This window comes from Brachionichthys hirsutus, chromosome 20 (genome assembly GCF_040956055.1).
Source record: "Brachionichthys hirsutus isolate HB-005 chromosome 20, CSIRO-AGI_Bhir_v1, whole genome shotgun sequence".
NCBI classification, from domain to species: Eukaryota; Metazoa; Chordata; class Actinopteri; order Lophiiformes; family Brachionichthyidae; genus Brachionichthys; species Brachionichthys hirsutus.
In genome coordinates this window covers 257,174-277,050 of record NC_090916.1, presented here as the reverse complement: position 1 = coordinate 277,050, position 19,877 = coordinate 257,174, and the positions used below count along the sequence as shown (strand labels likewise).

General features: G+C 54.5%; 2 protein-coding genes across 2 annotated transcripts in view; one reads left to right on the top strand and one right to left on the bottom strand.

The window, feature by feature from the left end:
* Positions 1-453: 453 nt before the first annotated feature.
* casp8ap2 (caspase 8 associated protein 2) lies at positions 454-11,473 on the bottom strand. Its single transcript, XM_068753899.1, has 10 exons — positions 11,452-11,473; positions 11,283-11,351; positions 10,760-10,860; positions 9,853-9,927; positions 9,170-9,285; positions 5,163-7,516; positions 2,784-4,682; positions 1,622-2,420; positions 1,345-1,444; positions 454-1,108 (listed from the first exon to the last, which is right to left on the bottom strand). Exons 1-10 carry the CDS (start codon positions 11,471-11,473, stop codon positions 1,055-1,057), a joined length of 5,589 nt encoding a protein of 1,862 aa, XP_068610000.1. The 3' UTR covers positions 454-1,054.
* Positions 11,474-12,502: 1,029 nt separating this feature from the next.
* mdn1 (midasin AAA ATPase 1) overlaps positions 12,503-19,877 on the top strand; it is a 58,629-nt gene continuing 51,254 nt past the window's right edge. The window contains 4 exon segments of the mRNA XM_068753441.1: positions 12,503-12,598; positions 12,677-12,903; positions 14,572-14,796; positions 19,656-19,763. Coding sequence (XP_068609542.1) covers positions 12,503-12,598; positions 12,677-12,903; positions 14,572-14,796; positions 19,656-19,763 — 656 coding nt within the window.

The window sequence follows — 19,877 nt, the reverse complement described above, 5'->3', positions numbered from 1 at the left end:
ACACTTTTGTTTTACTCCGCCTATATTGTGCAGTGCTTTATGCAGCATGTACAGCTACCATGTGTCTCGATGCTTCAGAGGCTTAATGATCAGTGGAAAAATTCAAATCAGATTCTTAAGTGTACAAAAACAATGTATTACTCGTTATTATGGAGTGAATGAATAATGCGAATGTAAAGCGTGTTTGAGTGTCCAGAGAAGTGCTATAAAAACCAACGCATTATTATTATTATTCTCTATTACTGTATATAAAATACAAACAACTTTTGTGCTGTACAGTATATGGATATTTCCAATATCTGTGTTGGGCTCCTCGCCTAAAATCCTTTATCATGTCCTCAGGAAGCCTCATACAATCCCTTTAATCACGTACCAAGTATCAAAGGGGTATATTATGTTGTACCGGTATATGCACATTTACACATTATACCACAAGGCATACAAACACACATGATAAATAAATAAAGCTTTAATTTCAGTACAGAATTAAGCACAACATTGCATTTCAATCCGTTTCTAACTGTGACCTTGAGTCAAACACAAATCCATTTAGGCCAACGGGGTGTGTTTGTGTGAGCGTAGCGAGGGAAGCACGAATCCCTGCTGCAAGCGGGCAAGCGGGCCATCAAATGTTCAGTACCAAGTCCTGCCTTCAGCCTGGACGTTTAAAAACATGAACGTGTATTAAAACCAGCGACACTGACATCATGTCTGCTGCACCGTTCACACCGCTCGGTTACATCAGCGGGGGAGACGCTACTCGCAAATTCAGACTTTCGGAACACCTTAAAGTCCCGGTCCAGAACAAGCAGCTTCCTGGACCGGCACCGGATTCCTGACTTGCCCTCGACACACACAAACCTGCAAACCTCGCTGCAGCATTCACCCGATGCTGGAGTGAATGCTGCTGCCCAAAGGGCCTGGCGATGTCTCAGCCAAACCGCAGCCGCATCTCCGCGCCCCACGCCACGAGATCTGTTCTGGTGCCGCAGCGTTTGCCCACGAGCAAATCCAACAGCTATTCTGCCGAGTCGGCGAGTTCCAGTCGGCGAGTTCAAGTGTCCATCTTCTTAAACAGTTTCATGAGCTGGTAAAACCTTTGGGCGACCTGAAAGCAGAAAAGCCAAACGTTAATGTCTGCCGCTCCGTCATGACGCCGGTCGAGTCACGGAGGGTCGGGTAACGACCAGCGCCGCGCCGTGTCAGCAGCAGCCCTCCTGAGGAGGAAGCTGTCCTTGGGACAGATGGTGAGCCCCCCGAGCAGGCGCTGCCCAGCATGAAGGGAACTCGGTCCTGCCTCGGCCGTTATAGGACGCCCCCCCCACCGCAGCCAGCAGAACCCACCTGTCCCGGCGGCTTGTCCAGCTTCTCTGACAGCTCAGCAAACGTCTCCCGTGAGGCGCCTTTTGCCTTCAGCTCGGTAAGAATAGCTCGATCTTCATCTCTGGAAGAAGCACAGACCGGATGAGGAGCGAGCGTCTGTCGGAACAAGCCTGGAACGCCGGAGCGTCGCTGCGACCGCACCAGCTCCTCAGCTAACGGCCAAAGCCCAAAACGTAACTTTAACCTTAGATTTGAGTCTTTCCTCACATTAGCCGAGTCGCTACGATACGATACTGACCTGGTCCACGCCGTCACCACCTCGCCCTTCTTCCTGATGACATTTTTGGCGTGGAGACTGACGTAGGACACAGAAGTCGGGGAGGGTTCGGGTTCACTCTTGTCCTTGCCGTCTGACCCGGTTTCTCCAGCGCTCCTCTCTTCCTCCCTTCTGGACCGCTTGGCCTTTGATTTCTCTTGATGCTTCTTCCTTTTCCCACTTTTGCCACAGTCCCTTTCGCCTGTCTCTGGTGTGCGGCGGTCGTCCTCCTTTCCCTTGCTGAAGCGTCTCTTGGCCCCCTCCCCCTCACACTTCTCTGACGGCGACTCTCGCGTGCTCTGAACCGTTGCAGAACGATGTGGGCAGCTCCCAGTCTCAGGCAGAAGGGCATTTGAGGGACTATTTGGAGACATCTCCTGCTCGCTCTGACTCATTTCTGTGCTCTCGTCCACAGGGACAGGGGTACTGTGTCTCTCGCGTGGGCGGGTGTGAAAACTGTTTTGTGATAAAGCTTTCTCGGGGAGATCTTTTACAGCTTCCGACCGTTTCTGTAAATCCTCCATCGAGCCTCCCGCAGAGCAAACCTTTGAGGTATTTTGTTGAGTTGAGTCGTTTTCGTCTTTGTGGGTTGGACCTTTATTTGGTGCTGAAGTCTCACCTACAGAGAGTCCGTTATCGGACCCGACGGCAGCCTGGCGGCGCCGAAGGCTTTCAGCACCAGTAGAGGGGCTCCTCACGGACGCTTCAGCCTTTGAAGCAGCACCGTCCTGCTGTCTGTCTTCAGTTCCAGCCTTTGAAGCAGCACCGTCCTGCTGTCCGTCTTCAGTTCCAGCCTTTGAAGCAGCACCGTCCTGCTGTCTGTCTTCAGTTCCAGCCTTTGAAGCAGCACCGTCCTGCTGTCTGTCTTCAGTTCCAGCCTTTGAAGCAGCACCGTCCTGCTGTCCGTCTTCAGTTCCAGCCTTTGAAGCAGCACCGTCCTGCTGTCTGTCTTCAGTTCCAGCCTTTGAAGCAGCACCGTCCTGCTGTCCGTCTTCAGTTCCAGCCTTTGAAGCAGCACCGTCCTGCTGTCCGTCTTCAGTTCCAGCCTTTGAAGCAGCACCGTCCTGCTGTCTGTCTTCAGTTCCAGCCTTTGAAGCAGCACCGTCCTGCTGTCTGTCTTCAGTTGCTCCACTGCCTTCTGGACGTTGCTGATCGTCCTCCATCGGTGTTTGACTTAAGCTGTCTTCTGCAGTGAGAGTGCCACCTGCCCCTTTGGCTGCCTGGCAAATCTTCACTATGAAATGATCGTTGGACTTCTCCAGCACCAGGGCCCGCATGGGCAGGTCAGGCTTGAACATGAAAGGCGTTGCACGCGCTTCAGAGGAAACGGTGCTGATGGAGCTGCAGCTGGAGTCGTCACTGTCAAGCGCCAAGTGAATGTCCTGCTCCGCAGCATCTTCCCCGTCCATCACAGCGTCCTCACTAATGTGGGCGCTGAGGACGCTTTCTGGAGTGGACACTACATCCACACCTGGTGGATGAAGAAAGCTGAGATGGCCGTCGGACTTGAGGGGCGACGGAATGGTGAGGGAGACGGCCAGATCTTCAGCCAGCATGGAATACATCCTCTGGGACAGCGAACTGGTTTGCAGCATGGCTCTGTTTGCTGACGGCACCTCTAACAAGCAGCTTTCATCGAACAGGGCTGGATTCAGTGGGGCGTGGTCTCTGAGTCGTGGAGACACGGTCTTGCGAGGTGAAACACTTGGCCATGTAGCGATAAATTTGGAAGGGGTGTCAAACCTTTTTGGGAAAAGCAGTTTAGATGGAGAGTCAAATCTCCTTGGAGTAGCGCTGCTGCTGAATCTGTCTCCGTCCTTCCTTGGCGTGCCGAGGGACCAGGCTGTGGCGTCTCCAGCGGCGGCACTGGTTTCCAACAAGTCAGAACCTTGAAGAAGACACTTGAAAATTTCTCCCATTTGAGTGTCTCTCACCAGATTAAATGTCAAACTGGAGGCTTGCTGTTCGGTGAGGAGCTCAAAGTCAGTTTTGTCCAGCAATGAGACATTTTGGGAGACAACCAAAGACGATGCACTACTCTTCTCCGGACTTGAGGGAATGTTGACTCCAGGCTGTGAATTGGGGCAGCTTGTTGGATGCTGGCCGACGTCCTTGTCTTTGTCCACACGTGTGATTCTTATGTCTTTGCCTCGGCTCCCGAGGCCCGTTCGATAAGGCACAGCTGGACAAGCCTGGACTCGACTTGGGTCGGTCAGAATCGAATGTGCTTCCTTTGGTGGAAATCGTGACTGTAGAGAATTCGTCTCCGTTTCCATGGATACGTTGTCCTCAGCTTGAGCTCTGGATGGTTCGTAAAGGGTCTTCAGGATTGTGTAAATATCCCTGAACAAGTAATCAACTTGAACATCGACGAAATCCCACAGCTTTTGCTTCAGATCTGTAGCCTGCTGTTCAAAGATGCGTTTCACGATGCCGTTGTCACACACCTTGCTAAACACAGACACAATCAGTTCCCTCAGTTTGGATTTCAGATCCTCCTGACGACTAGATATCTGATCAAAATGAGCACCAGCTACAAACTCTACAAAAGACTCCTGGAAGTTGTTCATCACACCGTAGAAGCTCTTCCTAGGAAAGGTTTTATGAAGCTTCATGTACTTCTTACGGATCTCAGCACGCACCAGTTTGAACGTCTCCATTACTTCCTCTACGGTGGAATAAGCAGCCCCGGTTGCTGCAGGACAAACCGTTTTGAAGCGATTCTTGGGACTTATCGTTGATACTCCAGACGTCTCACTAGCTTCTTTAGATGTCCTCTTTAACAAAGTCTTGGGACTCGGTTTATTTTTGCTTGTTCGCACCAACTTTGGCTTCTTGGTTGCAGGTAGAGGAGAACCTGAAGCTCTCTCATCACTTTCACTTAAGATCTCCCCTTCCTCCAGTTCAGTGCTAGACGGACTCGGAGGCAGCTCCGACACCAAGTCCGCTTGCACGGCATTCTGGGCCGGCGAGCCTGGATGCTTGTTTTCTTTGTTTACGTCCAACTTCTTTAAGTTAGCATCGGCATCTGTGCTGGAAAAATCTGCAGAGGAGTAAAAGCAGTTTATAAATATACAAATATACAACAATAAAACCATTTAACCATCAGTTCTGGCCTTTCTAAAACGACTGGATGCTACATTGCGCCCAATGTGGGGCGCCATGTAGCATTAGGTAGGAAAGGTTTACGTTATTTAGATAAATAGTAATTATATTGTATGTTTATGCTTTTATTTTAGTAACGGCCTTGTAACCGGAAGTAAGGCCGTAAAAGTTAACGCCCTTTAATCCATGGATTTTTTTCCCTTCTACCATTACTCAGATAGTAATGCGCACTTAAACAGGCCGCTTTACGATCCATACGCCGTCTACTTGTTAGCATTAGGGATGCATGGATTGTCTCCGACATCGTCTACATTTCCATGAACACGTGGTATGTTTTCTACAAAGTTACTTAAATATTATGTATTTAATTTCATGAAAACAAATTGCAGATGCAAATGAAAGGATTCACCAGCTGTACCTCTTTCCAGGCTCTTGACGTGGCCTGGCTTGGCGTGGAGGCGACTTCTCCTTGTGGATCGTATCGGGCTCCTGAGCGGGCTAATGGCATCAGGGATCCTCTTCAGATTGCTCAGTGTGCGCATCATGGAGTCTTCGTCATGTGGAACCGGGACGGAGCTGGAGGGCTCTGAACTATTCCCAGGACTGAAGCTTTTATTGGGTGTGGCGAGGTTCCTGCTCGTACACTCCGTTGTACTGCTGACTTTGGATACTGCAACTGCAATACTGGTTGAAGAACTTGGCTCAGTGGTGACGCCGGTGCTGTCGCCGGTGTCTTCGCTTGTCTGCGTTAAGATGTAAATAGCCTCGGGAAGACTCAGGCCTTCCTGTGGGAGGGACTCCAGACTAATCGTACTGGACACGGCATCTTGAATGGGACTGGAGACCCGAGGTGGAGACGGTCCAGGCGGACGGTCCTGAGGTGGGACAGTGAACAACATTTTTGGACTTCGGCCCTCATCGGGAACTTCTTTAGAGTCAGGATTGTCCCTTGAGGGTGAAGAACCCATTCCTTCTTTGTCTGAATCCACAGGGAGGCCTTCGTGGACTTCAGCCTTAGGAGTGCTACAACTTAGCTGTGCACTTGAACCAGACCGAGAACCAGACCGATCAGTGATACTTCCCAGGTTTACCTTTTGAAATGAACTGCTTGTTTGTTCTTTATGGGGTTTTCCAGATGTGCAAGTGATGCCATCAGTAGCGACCAGAGATTCGCCTTCACCTGCCCGGATGTCTGAGGCCGACTTGGTTTTCTGATCACCACTTGATGCTTTTAGCGACGCACTCTCTGGTGATCTGTTTGTGACGTGCACAGTCATCGGACTGACTGCAGCATCTAAGGATCGCTTTGAGCTCATTTGGACTGAAGTCTGCTGAAGCCGTTTGTCAGCTGCAGGAGTCTCGCCTTGGTTTTGGTCCTTTTCGTCACACGTTTGAGTCTTTTCAGGTCCTGCAGATTTGGAAATGTTTGAGGATTGCTTTGCAACCTCCTCCAGCTCTGTTTCTAATTCGCAGCTAACGACTCCATCGATCACACACATGTCTTCAATGTTAGATTGTGAACTCAAATCCTTATCCGGTCCGTTTTCAACAAGTTCATCCACTGTTGTGAAGCCATCCTGGCTGCCATCGATGGGCAAGACCGGCTTCTTAATTGGTGAAAGGGTCAGATTCAATGTCTCCATGAAGCACAACTTCCTGTTTGGACTGTTTTCTGTGATACTTGGTTTCTCCGATGTTCTTTTTGAGGAATCATTTGCCTTTTCTTTTCTTGCTTTGTTGCAGACTTCAGCTTTACTTTGTACCGATTCATTTGATTTCTGTTTCTTGTGCTCTTTGCACTTCTCTGAAGAAGTGCTCCGCCGATGCTTCTTGCCGCTGTCATCATGCCGTCTATCCTTCCTGTGACAATCCTTAGACAGCCTGTCCCCTGTCCTGTCTTTGGAGGAGTCACCATAGTGCTCGTGTTGGCTTGAGGAGTCCTTTTCCCGACCCCTTGAGTCTGCACCTCTGTTATGCTGATCACGAGTCTTGGTCTTTATATGATCCTGGCTTTTTTTACAGCTATGAGCAGTGCCATCCTCAGAGTCTTTGGTGGACCTTTTGGCTTGATCTTGATTCTTCCCTTTGTTGTCAGAGGAAGCCTCTGGTGGAGGCTTTTTGATCCTCTCTGATTTGTGGCGCCCCTCATCGCTTAGGCAATCCCTGCTCTTATATGACTTGGAGTCATGTCTTCGTCCTCTTTCTCGGTCAACATTGTGACACTCATTTTTCTCAGAGGTAAAAGAGTCTTTGTTTGGATCCGATACAGTTCTGTGTCTTCTCTCTGTCGATTCAGGATGCTTGTGCTCCTTATGCTTGTACTTGTGTTTTTCTGACTCACCATGTCGGGCTGTTGGACAGCTAATAGAATTTCTGGTAGAGTACTCAGTCTGTTTGTCAGGAGCATTACCTTCTTCTGATGAAAAACCTTTTGAATGACGGTGAGAAGACGCTTGTAAAGCTTTTGTCTCATTGAAAGAGCCACAAAGCTGATTGGTGGAAGTGCGTCTTTCCTTGCTGGAAGGTTGAACAGTCTCCCTTGGTGGAAAAGCTGGTAGCGGCGGAAGAGGGGGAGGATGACTGGAAGATGCAGGAGGAAGCAGAGACCTGGATTGAGGTAGAGAACTAGAAAGAGGAGCAGGAGGCAGGGGAATGGAAGGGGGTGAAGGAGGTGGCCTACTCCTGGAGCTCACTGCAGGGGACAAACCGGATAACTTTTGACCCCCCAAATTATTTATGTGGGGCCGGTGGTGATGGCGACTTTTCTCTGATCTACAAGAAACAAACAAGGGTAGAGAGAGAGGCAGCTCTGAGTGTCGCTCATAATGACCAGAACCAACAAGCTAGCCACTGCCGTCAGACTGCAGCAATCACATCTGAATCACTTTGTCCGTTACTGGGTTGCAGGCCGTGCTGGAGCCTATCCCAGCAGTCAGTGGGCGAGAGGCGGGGCACACCCTGGACAAGCCGCCAGTTCATTCACGCACGCACACACATTTCTGGTGGTGGGAGGAAGCCGGAGAACCCAAGCAGACACTGGGATAACCCGGTGAGAACCATAACTTAATGCCATAACTTGTGTTGGACGATATTTTTCTTTCTTTATTATTTCATATTATTTACTTGAATAAGTTTGATTATTGATCGATGGAGTGTGGTTTTCTTTACCTGATCAATTGAAAGGATTTATGTTTTAATAACAGCAATAATCTATCCATATATTTTTACAACTATACAATTGAATATGCAATGTTTGTAACTTAAGTAGTGAACTGATCAAACGGAACAATTCAGCAACATGGCTGCAGTCAGGAAATCAATAATCTGCTGGAGGTGACTATTGAAAGTTATTAGAACTTCTTTGTTTTTCCCAGCATGTGCTGAAATGTTGATCGCCTACATATGGATCAGGATCAGCACTGGACAGCTCCACAGGTAGTCGGCTACATATGGATCAGGATCAGCACTGGACAGCTCCATAGGTAGCCGGCTACATATGGATCAGGATCAGCACTGGACAGCTCCATAGGTAGCCGGCTACATATGGATCAGGATCAGCACTGGACAGCTCCATAGGTAGCCGGCTACATATGGATCAGGATCAGCACTGGACAGCTCCACAGGTAGCCGGCTACATATGGATCAGGATCAGCACTGGACAGCTCCATAGGTAGCCGGCTACCTATGGATCAGGATCAGCACTGGACAGCTCCATAGGTAGCCAGCTACATATGGATCAGGATCAGCACTGGACAGCTCCACAGGTAGCCGGCTACATATGGAGCTGTCCAGTGCTGATCCTGAAAGTGACGTCTTTTCCATTGACTCTGGGAATGTTCTTTATCTTTCCCACTTCGGTTGTTTTTTTGGTTTCTGCATGTCCATAACAAGACAAGGTGGTGACTTTTTGGTTTTGCTTTGATTTTGTATCGATTGTCTTTGTTCCTGCGTGATGATTGCATTTGAATGGAACTTTTCCACATTATTAGATCTGTTAATTTATTCCCATCACAAACTTTGGTTCATACTTATGATTGTTCTCATTTACAGTATGGATTTATCTCTAACAATGTTTAAGTTACAACCTTTTATAAAAGTGATATCAAACCTGAATATTTTATTGTAATTACTAAAGAGTTAAATGAAAAAATAAATAGTTATTTAACAGCATGTTAAGGAGTAGTTACATTTATTTTACATTAGATTACATTATATTTAGTTACATTTTTTACTGTGTTACGGTTTACATTTGGCCTTTGGAGGGTAACATAATGCTAATGTGGCCCTTTGAGAAAATGAGATTGACAGCCCTGAACTACAGGAACTGCACTAGTTGATGGAGCCCTTCCTACGCCCCTATCAGCATGAAGGCTGATGGACTGTTCTGAAGCCGGGCGGCGCCGCGGGCTCATTCTCAACACTTACTGTTGGGTCAGTCTCTGAATCGCTGCGTCTTTCCGCGACACCTCCAGTCTCGCCGTTCGTAAGAGTGCAGAGATGTTCTTCTTGAGACGGTAGTTCTCCGTGTTCAACAACGAGTTCTTTTTTTTAAACAGAAAAAGACACAGAGATTATGACATGATGTTTACTTTGCCCGATATCGTTACAGACTTCAGAGATCTCATTTGAGTCATGATTTGTTCGGTTTTTGTTTGATTGTTGACCGGATCCACTGGATGGACCTTCAACAACGTTCCAGTAAACGTCGGTGTGAATCTGGATGAAGAGACGTGGCGTCCAGAAATTATTTCCACGCCTTTAAGATTAAGTGATGGGATGATTTCCAAGTTACTACTCCAATCCTGAGGAATACAATTACTAATAAATGGTGGCAACAAATGCAATTGGTCGAAATATCATGGCTTCTCGTAATGACCATTTTTTAGAATTGATTATTCTGCTGAATGTCCCACAATAAATCTATAGTCTATAAAATTGTAGGAACGACTCATTGTACTTTTCAAGAACCCAACAAGTTACCGTATAATTATTTTTGATGACAAACAGGTAAGTTAATACCAATGACTCAGGAGGACCATCCATGGCAGCTGGTGAAGGTGAATGAAGGCGGAACCAGCAGAACAAACAAACAGCCGACCGGCACAAACCTGTAACTCCATTTGCTTCAGTCTCCCGTGCAGCTCGTTCATTTGCTTTTGAGCCGCTTGGAATCTGGACTTCAACTGCAACCAAGGAAAGAGAGTCTGATTGTGATTCTCTGCATGTCATCAGTTACTTCTTTAGCGCTCTTCACAACTCACAGGCAGAGTCCGTAAGTCACCAGCGTCCCTACCGGACCGACACCGCACCAGTTACGGGGGTCTTTACCCGCGTGCAGGAACTAGACCACTGACACGTGTAGACTTATTTTCAACGTGGTCACACGTGGTTTCTTACAGAAAGCAGCAGTAACAAGCACATTCAGCACAAAAACACACGTATATAGGAACGAGTAAATACACCGCTAAACCGTAGCCAAAGGTAGCAGCACACAGATTAGTTTCACCACCACTCCAAAACGAAGAATACTTCAAACTGCGCCTGCACCACACGAGACATCAAAGAAAGCAAACGACTCCCACGCAGTTATTTAGTTTTATTGTTTAAAAGCTCGAGTGCAGAAGCCCGGTTTGAAATAAAAGCTTCACTGAACTTCACTTGATTGTGATTTTCTTTCCCCCCATTTTGCATGCAAGTCTCTGATCCAACAGAAGGGTCTGCTTTATGCTTCCAAGTGTTAAATTTAACATTTATATAGTGATTTAGAGGAGAAATCTGAATATCAAGATATAAATCGTGTATTGCAATAAAGCCTAAAAATATCGCGATGTTGGTTTTAGGCCATATCGTGTATTGCAGTTTGGCAAATCTTCACTCCTGAATCAACTCTCTGCATTTATCCGGGCTTGTGACCGGCACAAGGGACAAACTGGCAATGCTACGTTAGCTCCCGCTAACTGTACAAGCCATGAGGCTGCACACGAGAGTCGGCAGAAAGGCCAGCTCATAGCTCACCTCAGAGAACGCCGACTCTCTGCTCTGCTGTTCCTCAGTGACGAGCTCTTCATACAGGTCCAACGAGTCCTTCAGCCGAGAAGCACCGGGAGACGACTTCTCTGTGAAACAGCAGAACCAGGTCAGCGACATGCGAGCCGGTGCCGATCACGTACTACTCAAATACAATACTACTATCACTGATCCTCCCTTCTACGGCCGTTTGTCGGGTCGCGGGACTTTCTGCAGTCTGTCCCAGCTTGCTACGTGCGAGAGGCGGGGTACACCCCGGAAGCATCGCCAGCGCATCGACAACCACTCACACACACTTATACCCTACGGACAACTCTGAGTTATCGATTCATGTCTCTGAAGATGGGAGAACCCGGAGAACCCGGAGAACCCACGCAGACACGGGAGAACAGACAAACTCTGCAGATAGGATTCAAACCTTTACACTGTGGCGACAGCGCTAACCACCACGCCACCGTATCAATACTAATAATAATGCCGAACATTCCAAAGCCTGTTTATAAATAGTTACCCGTATTGCCGGTTGAACTGATGTCCAGGCCGTCATAGATATCCACAGAATCTTCTTCAAGGCCCAGGACTGTGGATATTATGTGTATTATTACTATACACGTATTAGTAATGCAACAGATACTACAGTAAAACAGCCCTATTGTGAGGCAAGCTTTGGTACTCACGACCGTTGGCATCGTTCTCATCCATCATCACACGACGCTCCGGACCCGGATCCGGATCCAAACCAACCGTTACGTGAGCTGCAATGAAAGCAGAAACTGGATCACCGTCTTCTGTTCTTTGTTTAAGCATCAAAGCGTCACTGTTCCATCAGAGGACTATGATCAATAACTGCTGAATAACCCCAGCAGCACCAAAACGCCAGATTAATATATAACAGGGTTATTACCCGTAATAACTCGCCTTTTGTTCTCGACCCTCCGTGGAAATAAACACGACAGACACGCAGAAACGACCGATGCTGGGTCTCCGTCGTGATTATTGATTATTGATTCATTCCGTGAATGCTAAAATGACCCAGGTTGAAGCCAGATCGGTAACAGCGAGCTAGTTTCACACGAACCGTCGCTAATCACGGTTCAATAACCGTGCGCTTACCGACACGCCACTCGAGCGCGCGCTCAGTCGGTGACGTCCGGATGCTAACATGAAACGGCGACAGTCCACGGGAACTGTCCCACAGCGAGCTACCGGTAAACGGCGCTTACCCACCCGCTTGCGTCCTTCCGTTGTTTACAAAAGGAATGTCGCGCCAAGACTTGGCTGCACAGGAAGTAGCGACATTTTCCCGCGGTCCCGTCACGCGCCCGGGCGCGCGTCCCCGCGCGTTACCCGCGCCTCGCTTTAACACCAGCAGGCGGGCCAGGTGTTCGCTCACCTGTCGCCTCTGGAGCAGCTGGAGTTCTGCTGTAACCGGCAGCACAGGCGCGCGGATCCGCGACACAAAGTAGCTCCACAAGAACAGAGCGCCGCGCCGCGCCGCGCCGCCTGCGTCATCATCCCGCGACGTGAAGCAGCATCCGACTCGACCCGGAAGCGAATGCGCCTCTCTCCACGTGTGGACGGGATTTTAACGCGAGCGACGGGACCGTGCTGTGCGCGGTGTTTCGGCCACAGACAGGACCGCGCGTGGGCGACCGTGCACTATTGTTTCATGACTATAAGCGAGGTCACGTGTCCATAGCGTGCGGCCGCGTGCTCGCGCTTCCAGATACGATGGAACACTTGGAGTTAAGCCTGTCATCACTGGGAACCATATCCAGACATGCCGGCAGGAGTCACGAGGAGCTCGGCCAGTACCTGTCCAAGCAGGTAGGGTGCCCGGGTGCGTGGGGCGTCGGCCCCCTGCGTGGGCGTGCGTTTGACATCCATGTCCGTGTGGTCCCTTAGGTGTGGAGCCAGGCGGACAGGCGGACTATCCTGGAGTGCTTGGCTCACCTGCTGCTGGACAAAGACTACACCTTGCTGATTGCTCGGCACCTGCGGCCTCTGGTTCTTGATCTGTTGGAGCGAAGCGCCGAGAGGGTCAAAGCCGGGGCCCGGATCAACCACGATCTGCATGAACGCCTGTGTGTGGCCCTCAGCAAGCTCCTCGGCATCAGCCCCGATGCTCAGGCGTAAGTAGGCCCGGTTCTGTCTGCAGGGAGTGTGGAACCCGGTTCTATCCGCAGGGAGTGTGGAACCCGGTATCAGTCCCGATGCTCAGGCGTAAGTAGGCCCGGTTCTGTCCGCAGGGAGTGTGGAACCCGGTTCTATCCGCAGGGAGTGTGGAACCCGGTATCAGTCCCGATGCTCAGGCGTAAGTAGGCCCGGTTCTGTCTGCAGGGAGTGTGGAACCCGGTTCTATCCGCAGGGAGTGTGGAACCCGGTATCAGTCCCGATGCTCAGGCGTAAGTAGGCCCGGTTCTATCTGCAGGGAGTGTGGAACCCGGTTCTATCTGCAGTGAGCGTGGAACCCGGTATCAGCCCCGATGCTCAGGCGTAAGTAGACCCGGTTCTATCTGCAGTGAGCGTGGAACCCGGTATCAGTCCTGATGCTCAGGCGTAAGTAGACCCGGTTCTATCTGCAGGGAGCGTGGAACCCGGTATCAGTCCTGATGCTCAGGCGTAAGTAGACCCGGTTCTATCTGCAGGGAGTGTGGAACCCGGTATCAGCCCCGATGCTCAGGCGTAAGTAGACCCGGTTCTATCTGCAGGGAACGTGGAACCCGGTATCAGCCCCGATGCTCAGGCGTAAGTAGGCCCGGTTCTATCTGCAGGGAGCGTGGAACCCGGTACAGGTGGTGCTGCTGACTTTTAGGGGCACGTCCAGATTGTCATGACTTGTGTAACTAGAGCAGCACTCTGAGAGCACAGACCTCCCCCAAGCAGCTCGTCCCCCTCCTAACTGGATCTACACCGTCCACACGGTGAACTGGATCAGCACCAAAAGGTTCTAGATTGTTCTCGGTATCTTTACACATCAACCATGAAAAGTCAAAGTGAATCAGAGTTTGTGTATTTTTAACTGATTCCTGAATCCACGAATGGGTTTAATTCTTACTGACTCCATTCTGGAGCTGATCCAGATCAGATCAGGTTGTGGGTTGGACAGGTTGCAGACTTTGATGGTTTGGACATGTCCAGAGGAGAGACAGGGACTATATCAGTAGAAGGATGCTGAGGATGGAACTGCCAGGGAACAGGACTAGAGGACGACCCAGGAGAAGAGACATGGACGTAGTGAGGGAGGACATGAGAGTGGCTGGTGTTGGGGAGGACGATGCAAAGGACAGGACTAGAGGACGACCCAGGAGAAGAGACATGGACGTAGTGAGGGAGGACATGAGAGTGGCTGGTGTTGGGGAGGACGATGCAAAGGACAGGACTAGAGGACGACCCAGGAGAAGAGACATGGGCGTAGTGAGGGAGGACATGAGAGTGGCTGGTGTTGGGGAGGACGATGCAAAGGGGAGTATAATATTACAAATAAACTTAATATTATGCACTTGCAATAACTGTTACACAAGTATTACTCCAATATCTACTCACCATTAGTTGTGGTCTCAATAATTGCTTCTGTCCTTCATGGTAACTTTTGTTTTTTATAAATTCCACACTCTTGTTTAATTGATACAATGGAAATTGTGTAAATGAGTTCTTGTTTCTGTGCGGCCCGGTAACAAATGCCTCACGGACCGGTACCGGGCCGCGGCCCGGTGGTTGGGGACCACTGCGGTAGTAGAACCAAATGTTAGTTCTTAACTAGACATTCAAACATGGCTGCTTGTACTTTTCATTGTTAGGTTTGCAGCGCGGTACTTCACTGACGCCCCCCCAGTGTTTCAGAGGCTCTTCTTCACCAGCGAAGAGTCTTCAGCTGTTCAATATGGCCCCAGGAGGATGAAGCTGCGTGACCTCATGGGGGCCACCCTACGATTCCTCCAGAGTGACTGCACCAAGTTCCGAGTCCTGTGGGACTGGAGTCCCTGCGTGTCACAGCTGCTGACCAGTGATGTCATGGTCCGAGGGTACGTATCAGTGATGTCATGGTTCAAGGTTCAAGAGTTTTTATTGTCGTTATGCTAACATAACAAAATCGTGTGAAGGCCCACGGCTTAAGGCACACATAGGGACATAAAACGAAACCAAAATCCCTCCTTAAACAACGATATATGTACACAGAGAGAGTGAGAATCAAGCAAATGGTCCAAAATGGTAACGGTGGGACAGGCACAGAGCGCAGAGCATTCCGAGTCCCAGATCGCTTCCCGGGGGAAGAAGCTGTTCCTGAGCCTCGCTGTGCTGCTTCTTATTGTCCTGAACCGCCTCCCTGATGGGGGCGGGACAAACAGTGTGTGGCCCGGGTGGGTGGGGTCTGTGGGCGGGACAAACAGTGTGTGGCCCGGGTGGGCGGGTCTGTGGGCGGGACAAACAGTTTGTGGCCCGGGTGGGCGGGGTCTGTGGCGATGCGTCTGGCCCTCCTCTGGACTCTGGAGATGTGAACAGAGTCCAGATCAGGCAGACGGTGACCCACAATCCCCTGAGCTGTCCTCACCACCCGGGATAGGTCCTTCCTGTCCTGCGCCGTGCAGCTGCCGTCCCACACGGTCGCACTGAGACACAGGATGCTCTCTATCGTGGCCCGGTAGAAGTCTTCAAGCAGCACAGAGGAGAGTCCAGCCCGCTTCAGCTTCCTGAGGAAGAAGAGCCGTTGCTGGGCCTTCTTCACCAGGTGTCTGGTGTTGAGTGTCCAGGAGAGGTCAGAGGAGATGTGGATGCCCAGGAATTTAATGTTCTCCACACGCTCCACTGCTTCCCCTCGTATGCACAGGGGGGCGTGTTCAGTCCTCCTGGACCTCCTGTAGTCCACTATGACCTCCTTGGTCTTGCTGGTGTTCAGAACAAGGCTGTTCCTCGAGCACCACAGCATCAGGTTCTGGACCTCCTCTCTGTAGTGGGTCTCATCGTTGTTGGAGATGTGACCCACCACAGTGGTGTCGTCAGCAAACCTCACAACCATGTTTGTGGAGTGGATGCAGAGCAGTCGTGGGTGAAGAGGGTGAAGAGAGCAGGGCTGAGAACGCAACCACGCGTCGGCGACGTCGTGGTTGGAGGGTACGCGTCGTGGTTGGAGGGTACGCGTCGGCGACGTCGCGGTTGGAGGGTACGCGTCGGCGACGTCGCGGTTGGAGGGTGCGCGTCGGCGGCGTCGCGGTTGGAGGGTACGCGTCGGCGACGTCGCGGTTGGAGGGTGCGCGTCGGCGACGTCGCGGTTGGAGGGTGCGCGTCGGCGACGTCGCGGTTGGAGGGTGCGCGTCGGCGACGTCGCGGTTGGAGGGTACGCGTCGGCGACGTCGCGGTTGGAGGGTACGCGTCGGCGACGTCGCGGTTGGAGGGTGCGCGTCGGCGGCGTCGCGGTTGGAGGGTACGCGTCGGCGACGTCGCGGTTGGAGGGTGCGCGTCGGCGACGTCGCGGTTGGAGGGTGCGCGTCGGCGACGTCGCGGTTGGAGGGTGCGCGTCGGCGACGTCGCGGTTGGAGGGTGCGCGTCGGCGGTTGGAGGGTACGCGTCGGCGACGTCGCGGTTGGAGGGTACGCGTCGGCGACGTTGCGGTTGGAGGGTGCGCGTCGCGGTTGGAGGGTACGCGTCGGCGACGTCGCGGTTGGAGGGTGCGCGTCGCGGTTGGAGGGTACGCGTCGTGGTTGGAGGGTACGCGTCGGCGACGTCGCGGTTGGAGGGTACGCGTCGGCGACGTCGCGGTTGGAGGGTACGCGTCGGTGACGTCGCGGTTGGAGGGTGCGCGTCGGCGGCGTCGCGGTTGGAGGGTGCGCGTCGGCGAGGTCGCGGTTGGAGGGTGCGCGTCGGCGACGTTGCGGTTGGAGGGTGCGCGTCGGCGACGTCGCGGTTGGAGGGTGCGCGTCGGCGACGTCGCGGTTGGAGGGTGCGCGTCGGCGACGTCGCGGTTGGAGGGTGCGCGTCGGCGACGTCGCGGTTGGAGGGTGCGCGTCGGCGACGTCGCGGTTGGAGGGTGCGCGTCGGCGGTTGGAGGGTACGCGTCGGCGACGTCGCGGTTGGAGGGTACGCGTCGGCGACGTTGCGGTTGGAGGGTGCGCGTCGCGGTTGGAGGGTACGCGTCGCGGTTGGAGGGTACGCGTCGGCGACGTCGCGGTTGGAGGGTGCGCGTCGCGGTTGGAGGGTGCGCGTCGGCGACGTCGCGGTTGGAGGGTGCGCGTCGCGGTTGGAGGGTGCGCGTCGGCAACGTCGCGGTTGGAGGGTGCGCGTCGCGGTTGGAGGGTGCGCGTCGGCGACGTCGCGGTTGGAGGGTGCGCGTCGGCGGCGTCGCGGTTGGAGGGTGCGCGTCGCGGTTGGAGGGTGCGCGTCGGCGACGTCGCGGTTGGAGGGTGCGCGTCGGCGGCGTCGCGGTTGGAGGGTGCGCGTCGCGGTTGGAGGGTGCGCGTCGGCGACGTCGCGGTTGGAGGGTGCGCGTCGGCGACGTCGCGGTTGGAGGGTGCGCGTCGGCGGCGTCGCGGTTGGAGGGTGCGCGTCGCGGTTGGAGGGTACGCGTCGCGGTTGGAGGGTACGCGTCGGCGACGTCGCGGTTGGAGGCTGCGCGTCGCGGTTGGAGGGTACGCGTCGGCGACGTCGCGGTTGGAGGGTGCGCGTCGGCGACGTCGCGGTTGGAGGGTGCGCGTCGGCGACGTCGCGGTTGGAGGGTGCGCGTCGGCGACGTCGCGGTTGGAGGGTGCGCGTCGGCGACGTCGCGGTTGGAGGGTGCGCGTCGGCGGTTGGAGGGTACGCGTCGGCGACGTCGCGGTTGGAGGGTACGCGTCGGCGACGTTGCGGTTGGAGGGTGCGCGTCGCGGTTGGAGGGTACGCGTCGGCGACGTCGCGGTTGGAGGGTGCGCGTCGCGGTTGGAGGGTACGCGTCGTGGTTGGAGGGTACGCGTCGGCGACGTCGCGGTTGGAGGGTACGCGTCGGCGACGTCGCGGTTGGAGGGTACGCGTCGGTGACGTCGCGGTTGGAGGGTGCGCGTCGGCGGCGTCGCGGTTGGAGGGTGCGCGTCGGCGAGGTCGCGGTTGGAGGGTGCGCGTCGGCGACGTTGCGGTTGGAGGGTGCGCGTCGGCGACGTCGCGGTTGGAGGGTGCGCGTCGGCGACGTCGCGGTTGGAGGGTGCGCGTCGGCGGCGTCGCGGTTGGAGGGTGCGCGTCGGCGACGTCGCGGTTGGAGGGTGCGCGTCGGCGACGTCGCGGTTGGAGGGTGCGCGTCGGCGACGTCGCGGTTGGAGGGTGCGCGTCGGCGGTTGGAGGGTACGCGTCGGCGACGTCGCGGTTGGAGGGTACGCGTCGGCGACGTTGCGGTTGGAGGGTGCGCGTCGCGGTTGGAGGGTACGCGTCGCGGTTGGAGGGTACGCGTCGGCGACGCCGCGGTTGGAGGGTGCGCGTCGCGGTTGGAGGGTGCGCGTCGGCGACGTCGCGGTTGGAGGGTGCGCGTCGCGGTTGGAGGGTGCGCGTCGGCAACGTCGCGGTTGGAGGGTGCGCGTCGCGGTTGGAGGGTGCGCGTCGGCGACGTCGCGGTTGGAGGGTGCGCGTCGGCGGCGTCGCGGTTGGAGGGTGCGCGTCGCGGTTGGAGGGTGCGCGTCGGCGACGTCGCGGTTGGAGGGTGCGCGTCGGCGGCGTCGCGGTTGGAGGGTGCGCGTCGCGGTTGGAGGGTGCGCGTCGGCGACGTCGCGGTTGGAGGGTGCGCGTCGGCGACGTCGCGGTTGGAGGGTGCGCGTCGGCGGCGTCGCGGTTGGAGGGTGCGCGTCGCGGTTGGAGGGTACGCGTCGCGGTTGGAGGGTACGCGTCGGCGACGTCGCGGTTGGAGGCTGCGCGTCGCGGTTGGAGGGTACGCGTCGGCGACGTCGCGGTTGGAGGGTGCGCGTCGGCGACGTCGCGGTTGGAGGGTGCGCGTCGCGGTTGGAGGGTGCGCGTCGCGGTTGGAGGGTACGCGTCGCGGTTGGAGGGTGCGCGTCGGCGACGTCGCGGTTGGAGGGTGCGCGTCGGCGACGTCGCGGTTGGAGGGTGCGCGTCGGCGGCGTCGCGGTTGGAGGGTGCGCGTCGCGGTTGGAGGGTACGCGTCGCGGTTGGAGGGTACGCGTCGGCGACGTCGCGGTTGGAGGCTGCGCGTCGCGGTTGGAGGGTACGCGTCGCGGTTGGAGGGTACGCGTCGGCGACGTCGCGGTTGGAGGGTACGCGTCGCGGTTGGAGGGTGCGCGTCGGCGACGTCGCGGTTGGAGGGTGCGCGTCGCGGTTGGAGGGTGCGCGTCGCGGTTGGAGGGTGCGCGTCGCGGTTGGAGGGTACGCGTCGCGGTTGGAGGGTGCGCGTCGGCGACGTCGCGGTTGGAGGGTACGCGTCGGCGACGTCGCGGTTGGAGGGTACGCGTCGGCGGCGTCGCGGTTGGAGGGTGCGCGTCGGCGACGTCGCGGTTGGAGGGTGCGCGTCGGCGACGTCGCGGTTGGAGGGTGCGCGTCGGCGACGTCGCGGTTGGAGGGTGCGCGTCGGCGACGTCGCGGTTGGAGGGTACGCGTCGGCGACGTCGCGGTTGGAGGGTACGCGTCGGCGACGTCGCGGTTGGAGGGTACGCGTCGGCGACGTCGCGGTTGGAGGGTACGCGTCGGCGACGTCGCGGTTGGAGGGTACGCGTCGGCGACGTCGCGGTTGGAGGGTGCGCGTCGGCGACGTCGCGGTTGGAGGGTACGCGTCGGTGAGGTCGTGGTTTGAGGGTACGCATCTTCTTGGTGTTCAGGCCCACAAACACAAATGGATGTTTGTGCAGCAAGTTGTTGCTTCATTTGTTTGTTTTGCCAAACAACTTCAACGCCCCCCCCCCCCCCCCCTGTTTACCAGGTACACGGCCCAATGTCTAGCGATGGTGTCTCGCATGACGGATAACCAGAAGAACATCTTCCTGAGGAAGGTGCTCTCCAGTGAGGAGATTTTGCACATGAGGATTAGGTACGCAGCGTCTTTCCTTTCTTCCCATCCTGTTTCTCAAGCCTGTCGAGCAGCATTTTCATCATGTTTTCTGCTCCTGATGGCGTTTGCTGAGTCACTAAAGGGTTCCTTTGT